The sequence below is a fragment of the Macrotis lagotis genome, chromosome 5 (assembly GCF_037893015.1).
Source record: "Macrotis lagotis isolate mMagLag1 chromosome 5, bilby.v1.9.chrom.fasta, whole genome shotgun sequence".
Lineage (NCBI taxonomy): Eukaryota > Metazoa > Chordata > Mammalia > Peramelemorphia > Peramelidae > Macrotis > Macrotis lagotis.
This window is the reverse complement of record NC_133662.1, coordinates 156513627-156535927: the sequence shown is the minus strand read 5'-3', so window position 1 is coordinate 156535927 and position 22301 is coordinate 156513627. Positions and strand designations below refer to the sequence as shown.

The 22301-nt window shown below is 34.9% G+C and overlaps 1 protein-coding gene across 1 annotated transcript in view; it reads right to left on the bottom strand.

Annotated features, from left to right (window-relative positions):
- The window catches only part of PEX3 (peroxisomal biogenesis factor 3), a 42760-nt gene that overhangs the window by 5741 nt on the left and 14718 nt on the right, over positions 1–22301 (bottom strand). The window contains exons 3-9 of the mRNA XM_074187740.1: positions 16977–17058; positions 9808–9851; positions 7528–7652; positions 7129–7195; positions 6971–7025; positions 6334–6502; positions 4320–4390 (exon numbers count right to left, since the gene is read on the bottom strand). Of these exons, the coding sequence (XP_074043841.1) occupies positions 4320–4390; positions 6334–6502; positions 6971–7025; positions 7129–7195; positions 7528–7652; positions 9808–9851; positions 16977–17058 (613 nt within the window). The remainder of the gene's footprint in view (positions 1–4319; positions 4391–6333; positions 6503–6970; positions 7026–7128; positions 7196–7527; positions 7653–9807; positions 9852–16976; positions 17059–22301) is intronic.

Below are 22301 nucleotides of genomic sequence, written 5' to 3'. Positions count from 1 at the left end.
CTCTCTTTCATATTCAATCAGTAACCAAGTCCTGTCTTCTAACTCTGTTTTCATAATCTTTCTAATCTGTAGCCTTCTTTGTATACTCCAACTTCCACCCTAGTATAGTCCCAATCATTTAGAGAGTCAGCCAAAAGATCACCCTGCCTTCACTTGTTCATCTATGCAGTCTGTCCTTCATATTACAACCAATTCAGCTTTTTTAGCACACAGATTTATTAGTTCTGATACGAATTCTCCAGTGTTTCTTTTTTGCCATTTGAATAAAGTTTACACTCCTTCATTCAGCATTCAAAGCCACTCTCTTATAGTTCTTCTCTATTCCATATCCTTTTGCTTTAACTATTTTCCATGGAGGCCCTTTACTTTCTCACCTCCATATTTTTGTGTGAATTGTTCCTCATGTCTAGGATAATAAAGATCCTCTAAATATGATATCTTTGTCTCTTGTCAGAACCAGATAACCTCTGTGGCACAGTGGATACCTGACTAAGAGTCTAGAATATTTAGGTTTGGATTCCACCTCAGACACTTACTAGATTTAGAACCCCAAGCAAATTATCTAAGCCTTCAATTTCAGTTTCTTTCTATGCAAAATAGGGATAATTGTACCTATTGCACTTATTTCAGAAAGTTTCTATGAAGATGGATTATCTTCTATGAAGATAAAATGAGCTATTAGTCAGCCACGTAGCTGCAACAGGTTGCATATGCACAGGCTCCAAAGCGCGGCCTAAGCTAGATTAAGATGTAATTGGGAAATACTTAACAAAATAAATAAATATACAATAATACACACACACACACACACACACACAGACAGACACACAAAATGTTGCTATGTGGTTTTCTAAGTCAATATAAGGTCCTCTGGCATCCTCACATGTGGTTTAGTGATCCTGTTTGCATTTGAGTTTGACCCTGCAGCCCTAAAGCACTAGATATAGATGATAGTAGGTAAAATAATTATTACTTTGATAAATATGGAAATATTCCTGATAAAGGAAACCAAAAGATAACAGAAAGTTGTGATTGTGTGGGGGTGGGTGGGGAGGGAGAATTCACAAGTTGCTCCAGAGAGGTAGAAAGAGGAGCTGATCCCCTTTGATCCAATAATACCACTACTAGATCTGTATCCCAAAGAGATTAAAAAAAAGAAAGGAAAAGAACCTATAAGAACCAAATTATTTATAGCACATACTTTAGTGGTGGTAAAGAATTGGAAATTTAGGGGATGTCCATCAACTGGGGAATGGATAAGCAAGTTATGATATATGATTGTGAGGGAATACTACTATGTATGATTAGCACATGCTCTCAGAAAAATCTGGAAAGATTTACATGAACCAATAAAAAGTGAAGTAAGCAAAACTTGAACACTGAACACAGCAACAGGACCACTGTTTGATAATCAGGGGTTTTGATAATTAGGGGACTTATCTATTCTCATTTAAAAATTACTACAAACTGTTTTTACCTGTAAACTGGGGAAAATTTTTTTAAAAGGAGTTAAGCAGTGCCCATAGGTAATAAAAATCATAATTTCATGGAATTTTTAATCATTTCATATTATAGGTTCATAATGAACATGAGCAAAAATAATTGCAGCTTAGGTTTAATATCTATTGCAGAGGATATAGATCTAAATCAAGAACTTTTAAAAAATTTTTTTAAATTTTTTTAGATTTTTCAAGGCAATGAATGGGGTTAAGTGGCTTGCCCAAGGCCACACAGCTAGGTAATTATTAAGTGTCTGAGGTCAGATTTGAACTCAGGTACTCCTGACTCCAAGGACGGTGCTCTATTCACTGCACCACCTATCCGCCCCAAGAACTTTTTTTAAAGAAAGATTTTAATTATTTTGAGTTTTACAATTTTTTCCCTATTCTTGCTTCCCTTCCCCTACCCCCCACAGAAGGCAGTCTGTTAGTCTTTACATTGCTTCCATGGTATACACTGATCTAAGCTGAATGTGATGAGAGAGAAATCATAAAGAAGAAAAGTATGAAATCAAGAACTTTTAAAGAATTGGGCTTAATCTTTCAAAATGCAGTCAATATAAAATTCTGTTCCTTAGGAATTTCAATGCAAGAGTGGGAACAGGTCAAAAGACTACAGACTACTCAGAAACCTCATATTTAATTTATACATTATAAATATTTTCTTACAGAAGAGTCACACATGCTGGATATGAAAAGGATGGGACAACATTAAAAAAGTGAACTGAGGGCGGCTAGGTGGCGTAGTGGGGGCGGCTAAGTGGCATAGTGGATAAAGCACCGGCCTTGGAGTCAGGAGTACCTGGGTTCAAATTCGGTCTCAGACACTTAATAATTACCTAGCTGTGTGGCCTTGGGCAAGCCACTTAACCCCATTTGCCTTGCAAAAAACCTAAAAAAAAAAAAAGTGAACTGATTACATGCACCTTGAAAGACAAGAAATGACTAGCTACTGATGTGACAGTCACAATTAGCTGTTGGTTTATAATCATATCAGCAATAAATTATAACAAGGGCCAAAATCAAAATCACACTTGAAAAAAGACAAAAGATGAGAAGACACTGACAATTGCAATAACTTCAACTGATTTAAATAATCCATCAATATAAAAAAGTGAATTGAAAAGTCAAATATTTTGTACTTTATTATCACCATTTGTTTTGCAAGTTTTAATTTCATTTTCTTATTGGTAAAGCTAGCAGTTCTAGTACATTATTGAATAGTGAATGGTAATGAATATCCTTACTTCACTCCTAATTAAACTGGAAAAATTTCTAGATTGTTTCCATTATAAATAATAATTTTATTTATAAGTGACATTTATAAATATATTTATATTAAGCAAAGTTCCATTTATTCCTATACTTTCTTGTCTCTGTGTGTGTGTGTGTGTGTGTGTGTGTGTGTGGTTTTTTGGGGGTTAACAAGAATGATACACCCTAGAATAAGAAAATGTGTGTGGGAATAGGGGACAATGTATGGTCTGAGGTATAAAAGGACTAATTATAATTTCCCCTAAACTTCCATGGATTACAATTTTTAAAATTTCATTAAAAAAAACTTTTAGTCACAAGAATGGTACCCCTACCTAGTTATTCTACAAGTTTATGTACAGGGATAAAGATTAGCCACCAATATAAAGTCACTCATCATGAAGATAAAAGACTGAGTCACCTATCTTGTTCCTGGGCTTGGAATCATACAGCCATATTTCTAGAACCTGTTCCTTGCATGGTAGATAGTTGGAATCCAAATTCATTTGCAACTGTTCCCTTCTGCCCTAGCTTTGTGGCCCTAACCTGGGTTAATGGGCCACTGAGCTCAGGATCCCATGGGATCTTTCTGCCTAGGTGTTTCCTGCCCCAGTGTTGTCTTGGTCCTCTTTCAGTATCTTGGCAATAGAATGTTCCCTGCTGCTGTTATAGTGCTCCTGGCTAGCCCCTTATTCCATTATCTGCAGACCTTCCTCTTTGTCTCCATGAGAGAACCTGAGATGGAAAAATAATTCACTATGACTTTAGTTTTCCCACAGAATTTGACCACTGTACTTGTACATCATCATGGAGAAGGTTATCCTGAGTGGGGCTAGGCAAAAATGTTTCCATTCACTCCTCTAACTTGACTCCAACTCCCTTACAAGGTATATTTAATAATAAATGTTTAATATATCTACATTTCTGTTTTCAAAGGAGATCTACGTGAGTGTGAAAAGTTAGGTACAATCTACCAACACTGCTGCCAAAGCTAAAGAGCTCCAGTTTATCAGATATTTATGTACAATATCCCCTCCAAAAATGTCAATGAGAGGTATCATCTTGTAACCACAAAATGTAAAACACATGGAGGGGGGAGAAGAGCTCAAGCATGTTGGGTGGTTACTCTGTGGAAACTATGCAAGTATAAGAAGATAGATAGTGATTTGTACTGATGGAGCAATGTCCACAATGAAATATTCAGTTATTAGAGATTTAGTTATAAGAGTTTTAGTTATTAGTGATTTAGGTGGAAAAAGAATTTTCATTTACTAAGACGATTAAATATAAAACAAATTGGTTAAGTATGTTACAGAATCACTGTCTAAAAACATTTAAGAACATGTCTCCAATGTTTAAGTGATATTATGCCTGAAATTAGTAGACCATGTTGTTATATCTCTTTATAGTTCTGGAATTCTATGATTTATTCATGGAAGTTAAGTTGAAAATCCAATTTTAATTTATTCCATTTTGAGAGCACTATAAAAAGCACACAAAAATTCAAATATATATATATATATATATACATACATATATATATACATTAATGCAGAATACACATACCTTTCCAACATATCTCTTGTTTCATTAAGTAACTTAATAGTAGTAATATCTCCTGCTGTGAGACCACAAGCCTAAAAAATAAATAGGTTATATTTTAGTTTTTAAGAACTAGTCTAGGGGCAGCTAGGTGGTGCAGTGGATAGAGCACTGGCCTTGGAGTCAGGAGTACCTGAGTTCAAATCCAGCCTCAGACACTTAGCTGTGTGGCCTTAGGCAAGCCACTTAACCCCATTGCCTTGAAAAAAAAAAGAACTAGTCTAGTTTTAATAGAAGTTAGTCAAATTATCAAATTTAAGAATTCAGAATTTTTGAAAAACTAATCTTTGACAATGTCAAAACAATGTTTAAAGAACAAAAACATTATTTACACACACACATTTAATGTATATGTATTTATAAACTGTACCTAAATGTGCACAAGTATAACTTTTTAATTTGGCTCACACCCTAAAGATCTCCAATTTATTCTGTTATACAAGATGAATATACAAAGAGGTCATCATAGTGGAAGTCTATTGGGGGGGTGTTTATCCTCCAAATCAGTCTAGTACCTGTAGTATCTTCATGGAATAGTTTAATCAATACTAAATGCACTGGACTTTTTAAGTAGGTACAAATTTTAATCCACTTTTTTTTGGAGACAGTACCAACCACAGTATCATCTATATTTTTGGCTATAATTGATTGATCATCTTGATAGACCTTTTAATACCACATAAACTTGCAACCACATTTTTTCCCCCTCTTAATTACTTCTGAAACGGGCAGCAAGAAATGGGAGAGAGAGAGAATTAGGCTCCAAAAGGAAAATCTGGTTCAAGTTGTGCCTCTGATACATAAGTGGGCACTTAATTTCTCAGAGCTCTAGGCAACTGTCTAATATTTAAGTTGAAGAGAAGGATTTTATCTAAATTGATAGAAGGCATTTCCTTATCTAAGAGTTACCCAAAACAATGAAATCAAAGGTCAAGATTCTCTTCCTACTCAGCATGAGTGCAGCAATCAAAGACTGACAATCTTACAATATTTACATTAGGAAACCAATACAGAAACTGGCTAAATGGGTTGTAAGATTTTTTTCATTACTCAGGAATTATATCTGGTGCCAGCTGGAAGTACCCTCTTAACTTGATGTCTCCTCTATATTCCACCAGATCTTGAGATCATGGAACAAGTTTTAGAGAGAGATATGATTTATGGGCATATTACTGGGTATGAATGGTTGAGGCTGCAGGGTCTCTTCTAGGGCTATTTGAGTCATTATACCATCCAGAGGCAGAACTTATTTAAAAGATCTAGTTTTGGGGAGTTTAGGCAATTATAAATTTCATGACTTCTTGCATTTTTGTCTCTCAAACTTTGACAGAACTCAGATTGGCACAGGTTTCTTATTTATCTTAGACCAGACATCAGCTTTGCTTAGTCTGAGAACTATACTTGTTTTCTTCTCCTCTCTTGGCTTTACCACCTCTTCCCTAGGTGAAGTCTATCCTTGCACCCCCACAGGAATTTTTCTAATTAAAATTGGTCTTGCCAAGAGCAGGATTTAGGAATATCCCTTAAAAACATACTACTAGCTAACTGTATATTGTTCTAGTTTTATGCTTAAACAACTTTTTGATTATAAAATTTGATCTCCTAAGGGGATTAACCCAATATGAGTTGACTGCCTTCTGCAAATGATAATAATAATAATAATAGACAACATTTATCTAGTGCTTCTTATAAAGCTAGGCATTGTACTAATTGCTTTGTGATTAGTATTTTTTTTGTGAGGTAAAGGGATTAAGTGACATGCCCAAAAGGTCACACAGCTAGTAAAAATCAAGTATCTGAGGTTGGAACTGAACTCAGATCCTCCTGACTCCAGGACTGGTGCTCTATCCACTGCACCACCTAGCTGCGCCTCCCTCCCCCTTCTTTGTGATTATTTTCTCAAAATTCAATCAACATTAATTTATTTGGATAAATCAGGAAAAAATCAGTACGGTTAAAAGGGCAATGAAATAAGCACCTGGATTGCTAATGGAGTTTCTTCATCTGGCATCATATACTGACAAAGTAAAGATTTGGATCCAGTCTTTTCAATCCATGATGAAGATGTATGCTGTTCAGTTATTTTTCTGATATCTTTTACTTTCTGTTCCAACTCCAAAAGGGACAAAGAATATTTAAGGGAAACACTGGGAATAAAGAAAAGTTATGCGGGATAAAGCATACTAAATATTATATAGTAATATACTTTGCTTCTTGCTATTTACTACCTGGAAAAACAACAACAACAACAAAACACTTCTGACAGACAGGATTTTAGCAATCAGGTCAAGCATAGATCAGGAATTTAGTAAAGCAATGTTATTTGGCAAGAGAAGTTCCATGGTAATTATAGATATTGCTGCTACATGAAATATTTCTATCTGCTTAGTTATATAAAAACCCTAGTGACACAATACCCTAAAAATCAAAAGGTTTTGAATATACCAAAACATTTCCTTGAATGAGGAAGGATCCTCCTAAGTACTCTAGATAATAATCATTCAAATTACTATTTGCCAAAAATTGACTCACTAAACTTAATTATTTTCTTTAACCTATCAGTATTCTAGGAATAGAGAAGATAAAAAGTGTAAATTCAAACAAGCTAGTCTTACCTTCCTAAAATTTTCTGTACAGCTTGTTTAACTACAGTGATCAACTCAGTCAGACCTATGGATAAAAAAACAAAAACAAAAATCCAAATTATTTCTTTAGTAATTAGTTATTACTATAAATAAAGTAAAATTAATCAGTTCTCAGATAAGTATCTTACCATCTCCTAGGAGGTGCTGAATACTTGACAAATATTGCTGCTGAACTTCAGGGGGAGCAAGAAGTGTCTATAGAAGTAAAAAATCAAATTGAGTCAAAGTAATCCACAAATGGTCTAATTTTCTTATTAAATTGTGTTATATTTAATAATATTTTTATACAATTTTCCTGGTCTACATACTATAGATCCAATCCCTTAAAATGGGCAAAGGACAGTGTCATGTAACATATAATGGAATTAGAAATGTAAATGTTAAAGGTCATAACCTTACCTAAGGTCATCATCTTCTGAAATATAGGCAAAGAGGCAGCTATCAGAATATTTTGTATGCAATACATGAAAATACAGACTTCTTGAAAGAGAGGGCAGACAGGTGTCTACTTAGGGTGAAAAACTTACGGTGCCATTTTTGCCAACTGCTGCATTATCCAGATATATATATCCACCAATAATATTTAATTGGACTCGCAGAAGAACAACAAGCATGCAAGTACTATATACAGCAACAATACTTCTTGTGAAACCTTCAAAGGAAAAGGAAATAATTTTGGAGTTGTTAAAACTAAACAACAAAGACTGTATTATTTATTTATCCACAAGACTTTGAAAAATATAACACTGCCTTGCAATTATAAGTACAGAAATTTGCCAGTCTTAAACTTTTAAAAACCACATAATAGATATACAGTAGTAAAATTAGAAAATGTTTCTTTTTCACTTGATATAAATAAATATTCTCTAAACCAAGAGGCTATTTTTTCCAAGTTATCTACTCTTTAAAGAGATTCAGTTTCTAACAACTAAAATAGTTTTAGTAAAAGAGTTTTATAATATCATCCTAGAAACTCAAGCAAGGAAGGACTGGAAGAGCCACTGAGGGTTGCAAACCATAGCATGCCAAAAAAAAAAAATAAAGCTTATACTTGTTTGGCTCATTAAACTATATCATAGAATATCATTTGGTATTTATGAAGGGAAATGAGTAAAAAAAGTACTGGTTTAAAAGAAAATATTTTTAAAGTATAGCAATATAATTAATATGGTTATAGGGTCTTGTAATTTGTACGAGAGCTAATTAGAAAGCTTTTTTTTGTTGCCCATCTGTTTGCCCATCTATTCTATTATTCATAACCACCTTCATGAGAGAGGGTAGAAGGCTTGTTGAATCTCAAACCTCTCATATTTTGTAACTTGTGACTAGTTCTGATAAAAAAAAGTTGAAAAGAGTTGAAACTAGTTACTCTGAAAGACAGCAAGGACAGCAGAGAGACAATAAGAAGACTTGGTTAAACTTAAGTCCTCACTTTGCCATTTACTAGCTGTGCAATTATGGATAAGTTCAACCTCTCTGAACTTCAGCTTTCTCACAATGAGAGTCACAGAATTTATACTATAAAGTTTTACACAGATATGAGCTATTAACATAATTATTATTTATAATTATTATTTATAAACATTTATTTAACTTATTTAATAAATGTTGCATTGATTACAGTCTAAAAAGGGAAGAAAGTGCAAATTATTCTTTTTGTGCTAAAGAATTTTAAAATACATAACACCAACTTGAATCTGTTGGGAAATACTCTCAATCCTTCTCCTAACTCCCTCAAAAACCTAATATAACTATTAGAATTTTTCATTATTAAGTTTCAGTTAATAATCTTTTTAAAAATATAGAAAGCAATGAAAATAAATAAAAATCTTACTTTGGAAAGAGACTATGATCAGAATCATAGCAGTTACTTAGTTATAACATTTAGACCTGTGATTTCACTAATACAAAGAATTTCCAAATATGGAAACTTCTTCTATCATCAGACTCATATCTCCTTTCTAACTTTTTAGAGACCCAGAGTTTTAGAGATTTCCCTAGATCACTAAGAGGTTAGGTGATTTGCTCAGGGTCACATAGCAGGACATGTCAGAGAACAAACATATTGAGAGAAAGGATGTTAGAATGGACAGAGTTATCTTTGGAGCAAGGAAGATCTAGTTCATGTCCCATCTTTGACCAGTTATTTACATACATTGCAATGTATATAAGGTATGATTATTGTTTCTGAGAATTTTTAATGTAGCTATATGGTTTCTGGAGTAGGTATAGAGATAGAGCCTGAGCCAGTAATTTCATTGATATGGTGAATTCCTTAGAAAAGGAAATTCCCTTTACAATGCAGGTCAGTACCTTCGCTGAAACTTATAGTCTTCTAAAATTGATGGAAGTACTCAGAGATTAAAGTGACTTGCCCAGGGTGAAACAGACAGTATATGCCATAGACAGAACTTGAACCCAGAGCTTCTGGTTCCAAGGCCAGTTGTCCATTTCACCATATAGCCTTTCTCTTCTAACACCATTCAGAAATTATCAAGCCAAAACAATCAAAATGAAAAAGTTTTATTGTGGATATTTATATTGTGAAGTATAGTTGAGTAAAGCTACTCTCTAACTTGAATAAAATGAAATTTTTATTCACTTAAATTGTGATAGCAGAGGTATAAAGAATGCAAACACCCACTGTGGCCTACTTTGTGTGTTCTAGGATCATATACTATAAGAATCAACCTCAAAATAAAGCATTAAAACTAACAGAATAATGGCAACTAACCTTTAAATTTTAGAATTATAAATACTTTAGTTATACTTTAACATATACACACAAACAAAACATGCAAGCTTACTTATTATCTTCAGATCCTCCCATATTTCTAACTTGTTTGAAGGTCTAAAGGGGAAAAATAACACAATTCTTAAATTCAGGAAATGAGAAATTTACAGAATCTAAAATAAAATGTTATTATTAAACATGCTATTAAAATCAACATACAAATTATTAAGATTGTCTATCATCATTATGCAGACATTATGACATGCTGTATTCATTATGTGCATGAATAACAAAAGGATACTGCAACACAGCATTTTTCTGAATTGAGTCTTTCAATTAGATGCAAAGGAGGACCTAAAAATCACATCAGTTTTGACTTTCTTGCTATTAAAAAAATCAGAAGATGGAAATGCAATTAAATGGAAGGATAGGTGCTGTTTTGCCTTGAAGGGGCAAAGAAAAGAATGGATGGAATTGTAAATCCAAAGGCAAGAAGAAACATTACTTCATGGGATATTTGGTCATCCTGTAGTAGTAATGATGATAAGCATTTACAAAATGATCATCATGAAAATAATTATAGCCACTGAACCCTATTTCAGCTCTTAAGGATCAAGAGATAAAGCAACTCTATACAGGATTTGATAAAAACCTTCATTTTAAATCAACATATGCTCTGAGGACTTTAGCACAAAAGTGGAAAAAGATGAGGACAAAAACAATGCACAGGAAAAATGGCTTGGGGGGGGGGGGGAATGAGAGAGAGACCAAGAACTAATAGATTATAGAGAAGCCTCTCACTATTGGACATGGTGAACACCAATTATAGTAATAGTAATAATGATGATGATGTTTGTCCTTCATTCTTGAGGAAGTCCATGACATCAGAGATGTGATGCTGTGACAAGCACATGAATTGGATCTGAGGGGGAGCTGTGTTAAATCACCAGCTTCACTTTCTTCTTCAGGTCATCTGGGTCCAAAGGCCAGATATGAATCAGGACGACTGGAGATGGCCCTGGCTGCAAAGCAATCAGGGATAAGTGACTTGCCCAAGGTCACACAGCTAGTGTCAGTTGTCTGAGGTCACATTTGAACTCCCGTCCTCCTGACTCCAAGGCCAGACCTCTATCCATTGCATCACCTAGCCCCTAATACCATAGATTTAAAGTCACTTGAAGGGACCTTGTGAGATCATGTAGCAATAAGCATCTCCTTTTAAAAATGAGAAAAATGAGTCTCAGAGATGTTAAGAGACTTGTCCAAGGTCCCACAAGTAGGAAGCGGAAGAGGTAGAATCTGAACCCCTGTCTTCTGACTTCAAAACTACTAATTTTTCCACTGCCTCTTATCCCTAAAAAGTTGCTTGTGTAAATTTGGACTATTAATTTGTTTTGGCAAAGATTAAAATTTGTTAATAAAAAATAAAGAATGAGAAAAATAGGGAGCAATTTTATCTTGAATTTTAAACAATTAGCATTGTAAAATGGAAAACACATTAGTTATGACATCAATATTAATTACAATAACTACTCAGAAATTTAAGCATTGTAAATCTATTGTCCTAAAAAGAAGACAGAAAGAGTCAAGAATTTGGCACTGTGATAAAGATGGAGTACTTTGCTTAGCAGAACTGCATTATAGTCTCAAATTTCTTCCAATTATATTTGTGATGGGTGATTGTGGTTAAACATCAATTTCTAAGTCTCAGTTTCTCTATCTTTGATGTGGCAATGATAGTCACAGTGCTGCCTACCTCACAAGGCTATTGTGAAAATCAAATGAGCTAATCTATGTAAAAGCTTTTTATCAATGTTTTAGAAAAAATTATTTAGTTATTTCTACTTGTCTCGTCTTTTCAAAAACATTTATTCAGTACTAACTGTATCTAGAGAACTGAACTAGAGGAGGAATAAAGTTTAACTAAGACATAACCTTATGGAGGTTACAGTCTAGAAGGGAAAGACATACATACATACACACACACATATATATAATACATATAAAATTATAGGTTCTACTAGAATTGGGAATTTTAGGAATGAGGAAACTCCCTCTCTCAATGAATATTGGGGCCTCGTTTGCATTTTTTTTAGGGTTTTTTTGCAAGGCAATGGGGTTAAGTGGCTTGCCCAAGGCCACACAGCAAGGTAATTATTAAGTGTCTGAGGCCAGATTTGAATTCAGGTACTCCTGACTCCAGGGCTGGTGCTCTATCCATTGTGCCACCTAAGCCGCCCCTAATTTTTCTTTTTCTTTTTGCAAGGCAATGGGGTTAAGTGGCTTTTCCAAGGTCACACATTTAATATTTTTAAATGCAAACATTTGCACTTAGTAACATTAGGAAGTTGCCAGGGCATGACAATTTAAGTGACTTGTTTAGGATAACATAAGCAACATGTATCAGAGGCAGGACCTAAATATGAGTCTTTCAGCTCCAAGGCCAGCTCTCTTTTCACTCCTATGTAACTGTAATACATAATGATATTTAAGTGTATTAGGAAGGTGCAAAAAAATTTGCTATATAAAATCTAGATGCTTTCATGGATTATAAGCTAAACATAAGTAAATAATGTAATATAGTAATCAGAAAAACAAATCTGATCTTAGATTGTATTGAGAAGACCATCCAGAAGAGAGTCTAGACTTTTGGTTGTCTTTTTTGCATCTCAAATTCAACATGTTCAAAACTGAATTATTTATCTTTCTCTCTGAATTGACCTATTGCTCTAAACTCATCTACTGAAAGCACTTCCACCTTTCAAGTCACTATGAGCAATAGCCTCAGAGTTACCCCTGACTGCTTCCTTTACCTTATTTTCAACATGTAAACAGTTTTCACTGCTTTCCATTTCCCTGCTTTTCAATAAATCCTCCACATGGGCAACAAAATAATCTTCCCAGGGTGAAGATCTAACTAAATCTCTCTCTCTCATAACAAAATCCTTTAGTAAAAATCATTGTAAATCTATTACCCTAATAAAAAGACTAAAAGAGCCAAGAATTTGGCACTGTGATAAAAGATGGAGTGCTTTACTTAGTAGACTTGCATTCTAGTCTCAGATTTCTACTATTTATACATAATGGTTCCTATTGCCTCTAAGATAAAATACAAAATTCTTAGTCTAGCATTTAAGGTACTCCATACTCAGATAGTATATATCTTTCAAGTCTTAATTATGTCAGTCCCTTTTATACATTCTATGTTCCAGTCAAATTCAATAATTAGTTGCTCCTTATATTGCATATACCACATGCCACATTTGCAGAAGTTATCTCCAATTGTTTAAAAGCACTCTATTCTCTCTGGCTCTTTGGAATTCTTATTCTCTTTTAAGCTCAGTTCTTTCTTATCTACTCATTTCTGATTTCTCTAGGTTCCTGTTTTTTTTTCCCCTCTCTAAACATTCCTAGAGCATTTCAAATAGATTTCTTCTTACTCTATTATTCCCAACTTTATATTAGTTATCTGTAATCACTCTTTGAGAGAAAAAGTTTTTAACTCCAGACCCTAGAACAACACTTTCCACTTAAATGTCCAACAACAAACATTTACTAAACTTCTACTATGTGTCAGGAACTTTTCTAAGCAGTAGAGATACAAAGAAAAGCAAAAGACAGTGTCTGCTCTCCAGGAGCTCACAATTTAATGGGATTTAGAGTCTAAATATTTGCTGAACTTAATTCGCTGTATTATTTTGAGTTGACATTTCTTTGATATTGATGAATTTTTATTTAAAAATTACTTTTACTTAAAATTAATTTCTTGTGCTGTATTTCAGATTTTTATCCTTTTCCAAAAGTAAAACTCTTCACACTTGATAGAAGATCAAAAAAGTGGCACACAATCTCAAAACTACTTGATCTTGAAAGCTCTTTCTTCAATCACAAGAAACTGGTACTCTTATATATCCAATTATATTAGCTAGAGATAGAGAATTTAAGTGCATAAACATCTAGACATCTTTTCATTATAAAAAAATCATTTAAATGGCAATCATTATAAAAATACTAGTATCAATAAGGTACATATCTTAGATTACTTTCCCCCCCCTTATTTTGACTAGGCAACAAACTCCAACTGTGTCCATTTCACATGAAAACATTCTGTGTTGGACTTATTTGTCATCTCTAAAATAATTTTAGATTGGGATACTTCCTGGAAATGAATGAATAAAGCATCTACTAAGTACTTCAGCTAAGTGTTGGAAATGCTAAGAGAAAAGTAAGATGGCCCCAGCTTTTGATAAACTAGCATTCTAATGGAAGAGAAAATACATATGGAAAATTTCAGCTAAAAGAGAAAAAAGTCCTATGGCCCTTAATGTGCAGTGGCAAAGCAGATAGCAATGCCTTTTCTTTAAAGTAATTTCCAATGATACTATTATATCATTTTGGGCTGTTGAATCATGTGATAATTCCAAGGGCTTTACGGGCAAGAATTTTTATTTTCTAGGTCACAGTAGGATCTACAGGAGCAGCTGCCAGGTTGCATTTCCACAGAGGCTTGTTTTCCAGAGTGTTGACTGAGGATACCAGGCTAGAAGTAGGCTTTTGGACTCAGGGTCATCTCCCTGGGAGTGTGAAGGGAAGACAAAGAGGTGATGGTAGTGGTAGTTGTGGTGGTGATGGTAGTTCGGTCACCTGGTCAAGGCACATGCTGCCCCCTTTTCTTTCCCTCAGAGGGACCTTGTTGCTTCAGCTAGGTTGCCTAATCTGCTTTGTTGGTGGTAGCAGATTGGCTTAATTACACAGATAGTCACCTATATTAACTCAGAATATTGATAAATCAACTCTGAAGCATCAGAGAATCATAAATTTGGAGCCGAAAGGACTAGAAAGGTCATCTAGGCCATAATTTTACAAAAGAGGAAATTGAAGACAAAATAGGTTACGTTGCTCGCTTAAGGTCACTCAGATAGTATGCGGCAGAGCCAGGATTTGAATCTCAGCACACTGATGTCAAATCCAATGTTCTTTCCGTTGCAACATGCAACTTGCTCTTGTCTGTCTTGGAAAGCCCAAACTTCTCCCCCTCCCCAGCCCCCTATTAAAACATTATATTTTTTTAAAACATTTTTTCTTTATAAATTTTGATTTCCAAATTATCTCACTCTCAACCACTGAGAAGGCAAGTGATATATAAATTATACATGTAAAACATTCATGTTAGCCATACTGCAAAAAAAAAGTGAGAAAATTATATTTCACCTTGCACTTAGTCCATCAGTTCTCTCTGGAAGTGGTTAGCATTTTTTTAAAATCATAAGTCCTCTGGAATTGTGTCAGATGATTGCAACTAAGTCTATCACAGTTGACCATTACAACATTCACTATTACTGTACACAATAATTTCCCTATTTTTCTCACTTCATCTTATATCAGTTCATATAAGTCCTAATGACATAGACTCTTTTAAAACAAACAAAAGACTATTTTTAGTTGCCTATATTTGTCTTTGCATTGCTATTCCAATTAGCCAAATATATTTAATATATTCTTTCTAATTTCAAGATTCTACGATTGGGGCAGCTAGGTGGTACAGTGGTTAGAGCAATGGACCTGGAGTCAGGAGGACCTGAGTTCAAATCCAGTCTTAGACACTTTATAATTGCCTAGCGTGGGACCTTAGGCAAATCACTTAACCCCATTGTCTTAAATAAATAAAATTTTTAAAAAAGATTCTGTGATTATTGAGCAGACATTATTCCCACTTCTGATCACTATACAACACTCTCATTTATGTACCACAAAGCATATGCCTATGAATCTGTTACTTTATGGATATGGGTGGTTCCTCTAATTATTCAGATAGCAGTTTTCTGCTACCATACTACCATAATGTCATCCAGGGTACCCAACTAATATGAAGGTGGAGAAGACTTTTTTATTTTCTTCTAATAGCATGAGAATTTCAGCATAGCAGAAGGTTATTCACTGATCAGTTCATCTTCTTTTATGAACATTTATTTCTTTGATGATATCCTTTAGTCTGATTCTTCTTCATAGCTACTTTATGTTGAAGCCTGCTCACATCTACAATCTACCTCTTCATTGCCTGCAGAGTGAAACTCATTTTTAATTCTTTGGAGACTGCAGTCCTATGACTAGAAGCCATACAATAACAGTGACTGAATACTGGCTTGTATTGTAGGAACTTTCTCAGTATACTTACTCCTGCTCTAAAGTTCCTTGATGTTTTTCTACTCAAGACACACTGCTTACTCTTCTGTGCTTTAAGTCTCTAACTCTCAAAGAGAAGCTTGCAACTGAGATAATTTCCCCAATGAATTTGACCTTAAAATGTTTTCAGACAAAATATTTTCAAAATTTTGTTTGCTGAACCAGGTATTTGACCTCCTCATATTTTTCCCTCCAGATCAGATCAATGTAACTTTTTTAGTTACACTGTTTTTAGTTACATTTAGTTCTATTTTTTAGATGGATCTAGGCAGCAACTGGGGGAGAAAAGATGGAGCAAATATATGATTCAAATTACATTCTGTTGGAATCATAAGCATAACATTACATTTCCAAGGCATTTTATGATTCAAAAACACGTTTGCATATATCAATCTGTTTACACAAACACACACACGTTTATATTTTGTGTATATACAATTAAATTGATCCATATGACAATCCTGTAAGGGAGGCAGGGTAAACAGTATTAGTTCCATTTTACAGACTGGAAAACAAATCGAGGGATATAGCTAACTGGAAAAGCTGGGACTAAAACCTATGCCTTCCAGTTTTAAGTTCCTGACAACATTCTTGTGTTTCCAATAGAAGGATTTAAATAGTAGATTGGAAGCTAAAGAATCTGAGGTTTAGAGCAATTAAGTTTAATGTTGAGACAGAAGAATTGGGAACAGATAGGAGAACAGGCTGAGAATGGTGATTAAGACTGTTGGACAATGCTGTAAAATGTTAATGATAAGTGTGTCTAAGTATTTAAAGAAAATTTGTAGTAAATAACAAGCAAACAAAATGATTACAAGACCATTTAAGCTGTTAATTAAAAAAAAAAAACCTTTGTGAAACTATTTTCTGATCCCAACTGACAATCTAATGATTCTCATAAGTTTTCCCATATTAATGCATACAACTTTTATGAAACATCATTATCCTAACTTCAAAATATTCCTGAAAATTGGACAGATAATGCCTATTTATATGAATCTGTTTGTAAATTTGGGATTATGTAGATTTATTTATTAGATACATTTTTCTTTTATTTACCTGTTTTTCAGAAGAGCTGTGAGATTCTCAGAATTTAACTGCTGCATTAAGGCATCTCTCAATGTGGGAAGCATTGATAGCACTGTAATTCAAACAAAAATGTCAGTTAAAAGGCTAGGAGTTTTGAGTATCTTAAATGAATAATAGGAATAGTCTTTTAAATTGTTTCTAACACAACACATATGGCTGGTATATGTTGGCAAAGAGAGGGAAGAATGAAAATTCAAATTAGGGGGCTTTTTTTTAAACCTATAGCTTCTGCTTCACACTTCCATAATAATTTAAGGGAAAAGAATTTATTAAAATTTAAGAAAATATAAACAGTTATGCATTTTTGGTAAAAAGAACACTAGACTGGTCAGGAGAACTGGAGTCCCAGTTTTGTTTCTATCACTGATTATGTGTCTTCGAGTGAATTAACTGTACATCTCTGTGTTACTGTACCTTATCTTTATCCTTAAATCATGTGAATGCCATAAAGACAAAATGAGATTCTATGTGAGAAAGTGTAGAATCCCAGTTCTGGACTCCCTTATCCTTTCCCCAGGTGAACGTTAGAGGGGCAGGAGACAAGGATAACAAGGGAGACAAGTACTCCATCAAGATCTCCCAGTGCTCCATTTATTCACCAGAATAAAAGTGCTTAAATATCCTTCCCAGACCCTAGTCCACTCCTACTCCTGTGGCACTTAGCAAAACAAGGTTCTGATGCTCAAAGGCACCAGGTGATGATAATTTACAATGCTCCCATACACAACAGTTTCCAAAAAGAAAACACTTTGGATATAATGTGGTATGAACTATGCAATATACAGATCATTAGTATACTTTCTGATGCCAATCACAACCTAAGAAACTCCAAATAAATATACGAATATAAATAAAAAAAATTAATTTCTAGATATTAGAATTTATCATTTAAAATGAGAAAATGAGGAAAAATAGATGAATATAAAACAAATTTATTAAGCATAAATCACTAATTCAACAATGTAAAAATGAAAAATTCAATTTAATTTCTTTGAAAAAGTATTTATTTATTGTTTTTTAGATGACCTGCAATATTAGGTACTCAAAGACTAAGATGTTTCCATTAATCACAGTTGTAGCAGCATCTCTGGTAAAATTGCTGACATTAAAAAGACGAAAACTTGAGATCATTGTCAGGGTCTGATACTTAGAATAAAGACAGAAAAGTCTTTTAGAAACAGAAGGTCTAGTCAATGCTGAAGGCAAAATGTCATTTGATTTAGATCATTTAAAGGAAGACCATCTAAAAGAGCATGGTGAGGTAGTAGGCTGGGGTAGCCCACACAACTTCTTTGGCATCTCCAAAGTTGTAGGAACTGGATAGTCTGTCTACATTCATACACCTTACTGATTACTTTTCTTCCTCCCTCCCTCTATTCTTCTCTTCCTAAGATGGCAAGCATTCTGACAAAGGTTATTTTATGTGCTATTATGTAAAACTTACTTCTATGTTAGTCTATGTAAAAGAAAAGTCCACAAAAAAAACAGTGAAGATAGTAGGCTTTAATCTGCATTCAGACTCCTTAAGTTCTTTCTCTGTATGTGGATAGAATTTTTGGGAATTATCTTGGATCATTGCATTATTGAGAAGAGTCAATAACAGTTGATCACCACAGTGTTGCTGTTACTGTGTAAAATGTTTTCCTGATCTGCTCACTTCACTTTGCATACATTTATGTCTTTCTAGACTGATTGTTATTTCCAGTATCCTGGGGGGGGGGGGGGAAGTAGAGAGCAGGAAATAAACATTTATAGAGTACCTACCATGTTAGACACTGTGCTAAGTTTTGTTTTTGTTTTTTAGGGTTTTTTTTTTTTTTGCTAGGCAATGGGGTTAAGTGGCTTGCCCAAGGCCACACAGCTAGGTAATTATTAAGTGTCTGAGGCTGGATTTGAACTCAGGTACTCCTGACTTCAGGTCCAGTGCTCTAGTATCTAATGTGCCACCTAGCTGCCCTGTGCTAAGTTTTTAACAAATATTTTTTCATTTGAAACTCACAATAACCCTGCAAGGTAGGTGCTTTTATTATCCTCTTTTTACAGAGGAGGAAAATGAAGCAAATAGCAGTTAAGTGACTTGATCAGGTCACATTTGAACTCAGGTCCTCCTCAGTTTAAGCCCAGCACTAGATCTCTATTCTATCTGCTGCCTGTGAAAGATGGCTCTCACAATGAATAGGATGAGATAAAGGATGAAATTTAAGACCTGCAACAAAGCAAACCTGAAACATTCACTCTACTAAAACCATCTTTTTTCCACAGTACATGACCTGTGTGTATGGCCTTTTCTGAGTGGAGCCATAGTGATTTCTGTGATTGCCACTTCCTTTTCTAATAGAACATTCTAGAATTTTGCCAGAAATTGAAGTAAGACTCATTGGTTTATAGTTTGCAAAATCCATTCTTTCCCCATCACCCTCTTTGGGGAGGAGAGGAAATCAGAACACTTCCTCTTCAACAATCATATTGTAACTTTTCTATTTTCCATTATCCTTCAAAGTTCACAACTCATTAATTAAATTTTTAAATTCTTTAAATACCCAAGGATGTTCAACATCATTAAATCCCTCATAATTTGCCCTTCCTGCTCACCCTCTCTATGCTTCACCTGAGTCCTGTTCTTGAAGATCAAACCTTCTATTCAGCTCTGGTCATTTCAACAGGAAAGTTTGAAAGACCCCTATTTCATTGAATATCCAACTTTTCCCCTGAGAGTTCAGTTTTGCTGAGAAGCTGATTCTTGGTTGTAACCCAACTCTTTTGCCTTCCAGAATATCATATTCCAAGCCCTATGAGTCCTTAATATAGATGCTGCTAAATCTTGTGTAATCCTGACTGATACTAGAATTGTTTCTTTTTGACTGCTTGCAATATCTTCTCCTTGACTTGGGAGTTATGAAATTTGGCTATAAAATTTCTGGGAGTTTTTAATTTTGGGATCCCTTTCAGGTGGTGATTTCAGGAGGCAGATTCCTCAATTTCTATTTTATCCTCTGCTTCTAAGATATCAGGACAATTTTTCTGGAGAATTTCTTTAAAAATGAAGTCAAGGCTATTTATCTACTCATGATTTTCAGATAGTCTAATAATTTTTAAATTATCTCTCCTAGATCTGTTTTTCAGGTCAGTTGTTTTTCCAATGAGATATTTCTCATTTTTGTCTAGTTTTTCATTCTTTTGGTTTTATTAATTGTTTCTTGATTTATCACAAAGTCACCAGCTTTCCTTAGCTTCATTCTACATTTGAAGAAATTATTTTCTTCAGAGAGCCCCCCCCCACCCTTTCCATCTGGTCAATTCTGTTTTTTAAGGCATTCTTTTCCTCATTGACCTGCTTTTTCCATCTGACCTAAAATGGTTTTTAAGATGTCATTTTCTTTAGTATTTTTAATATCTCCTTCACCAAGCTGCTGACGACTTGGTTTTCATGATTTTCTTGCATCGCTCTCATTTCTCCTCCCAACTTTTCCTCTACCTCCCTTACTTGATTTTCAAAATCTTTTCTGAGCTCTTCCATAGCTTGGAGGCTTTGGATACAGAAGCTTTGACTTTGTCGGCTTCTGAGCAAGTATTTCAAACCTCCATGGGATCAAAGTAATTACCTATGATCAGATTCTTTTTCATCTATTATTTGCTCATTTCCCCAGCCTATGACTTGATTATAACTCTTTGTTAAGTTGGGGTTCAGCTTCCAGAGTGGAGGACTCACTTTTCCAAACTTTTGAGGATTTTTGCAGCTGTTTTCTAGGATACCTCCCTCCCTCCCCCTGGGACGTCAATTCCTTCAAGGGCTTATGAGTGGCTCTGACTACTCCTCTGGTCTGTGCTCTCCTCTATGGATAACCACGGACTCCCCTCTATTCTGGAACTTTGAGGATGGCTCCTGCTCAGCTAGAGAAGTATGGGGGCCTCAGACTATGACCTGGATCTGAGTGGTAAAGCAACAAGAGCCCTGCCCCAGGGATGGCAGAGAGACTTCCCTGACTCCTTTACTGACTGTGGGCCTAGTGCTCTGGAAGTAGATTAGTGACTCAGCAGGCCTGATCCTGGTTCCCAGGCTGTGCTGAGGCCAGCACTGGACTGGGCTCCATGCTCATTCTGGTGCAGCAGAGTTTTCCCATTGACTTTCTTAGTTGTTCTTGGTAATCTCTGGGCTGAGAGGTCTGGAAACTGCTTCTGCTACCATGGGTCCAGGCATCCCCCAGAGACCTAGGTGCTCTGGATGGCTGGAATCAGTTTGCTCCAAGGGCTGGTAGAGCCCTTTCCAACCCCAATGAAATAGATCCTTCCCATGGATCTTCCAAGGTGTCTTGGACCAGAAAATTATTCAGTCTTTTTTGGGGTTCTATCACTCTAGAATTTGATTAGTCATAATTTAAAGGCATTTGGAATAGTCTGGGGAGAGCTTCTGGAATGTCCTGCCTTCACTCTGCCATCTTGGTTCCATCCTCCTTAACATCTTACTTTCTCTTTTAAATATTTATTTTCCCTGTATATAGCTTGCTTTGTATATATTTGTTTTCATGTTATCTCCCTCTTTGGATTCTAAGACTGTCTTTTGCCTCTTTCTAAATCCCCGCTGCTCAATACAGTGTCTGGCACTTAATAAATATTTATTGGTTGACTGATAATTATGGGCACCATCAGAAAGATGTCTAGTGTGATGGGTAGAGAGAAGGATTTGGATTCAAGAAAATATGGAATATGAATAGCCTATGTGACCACAGGGAAGTTAACATTTTCAGTATTTTAGAAAATTCTCTACATGAAGACTAAATAGCAGAACAGTTGTCAAGCTGCATTGGTTAAAAGAAATTTTCTCACTGCAGAGATCTATATGGTCATAAAACAGAGATCCAAACAAAAACTAAATTATCTCCCTAACAGCCATTTAGGTCATTCTCTATAGGAGAGAAATAAGAACAAAATGAAAGCTATACAATTTCATTTTCTCTCCCTATCCATCCTGAGCAATTAGTTGTCTTATTCCTCATTTGACAGTCTTCTTTTCTCCAATCTAGATAAAAATCTAATAACCCTGGTTCATTCTGAGCTTTAGCACTAAGACTAACATGATTTTACTCCCTACTATGTAACACTGCTTCTCTATTTGCAGACTATAATTAAATAACATTCTCTCTTTTGTCATTTTTAGTCTCCCCAACTCTTTGTGACCCCATTTGGGTTTGTTTTTTTTTTTGGCAAAGATACTTGGAGTAGTTTGCCATTTTCTTCTCCAGCTCATTATACAGATGAAGAAAAACTGAGGCAAATAGGCAAACTCTCTGGGCTGGA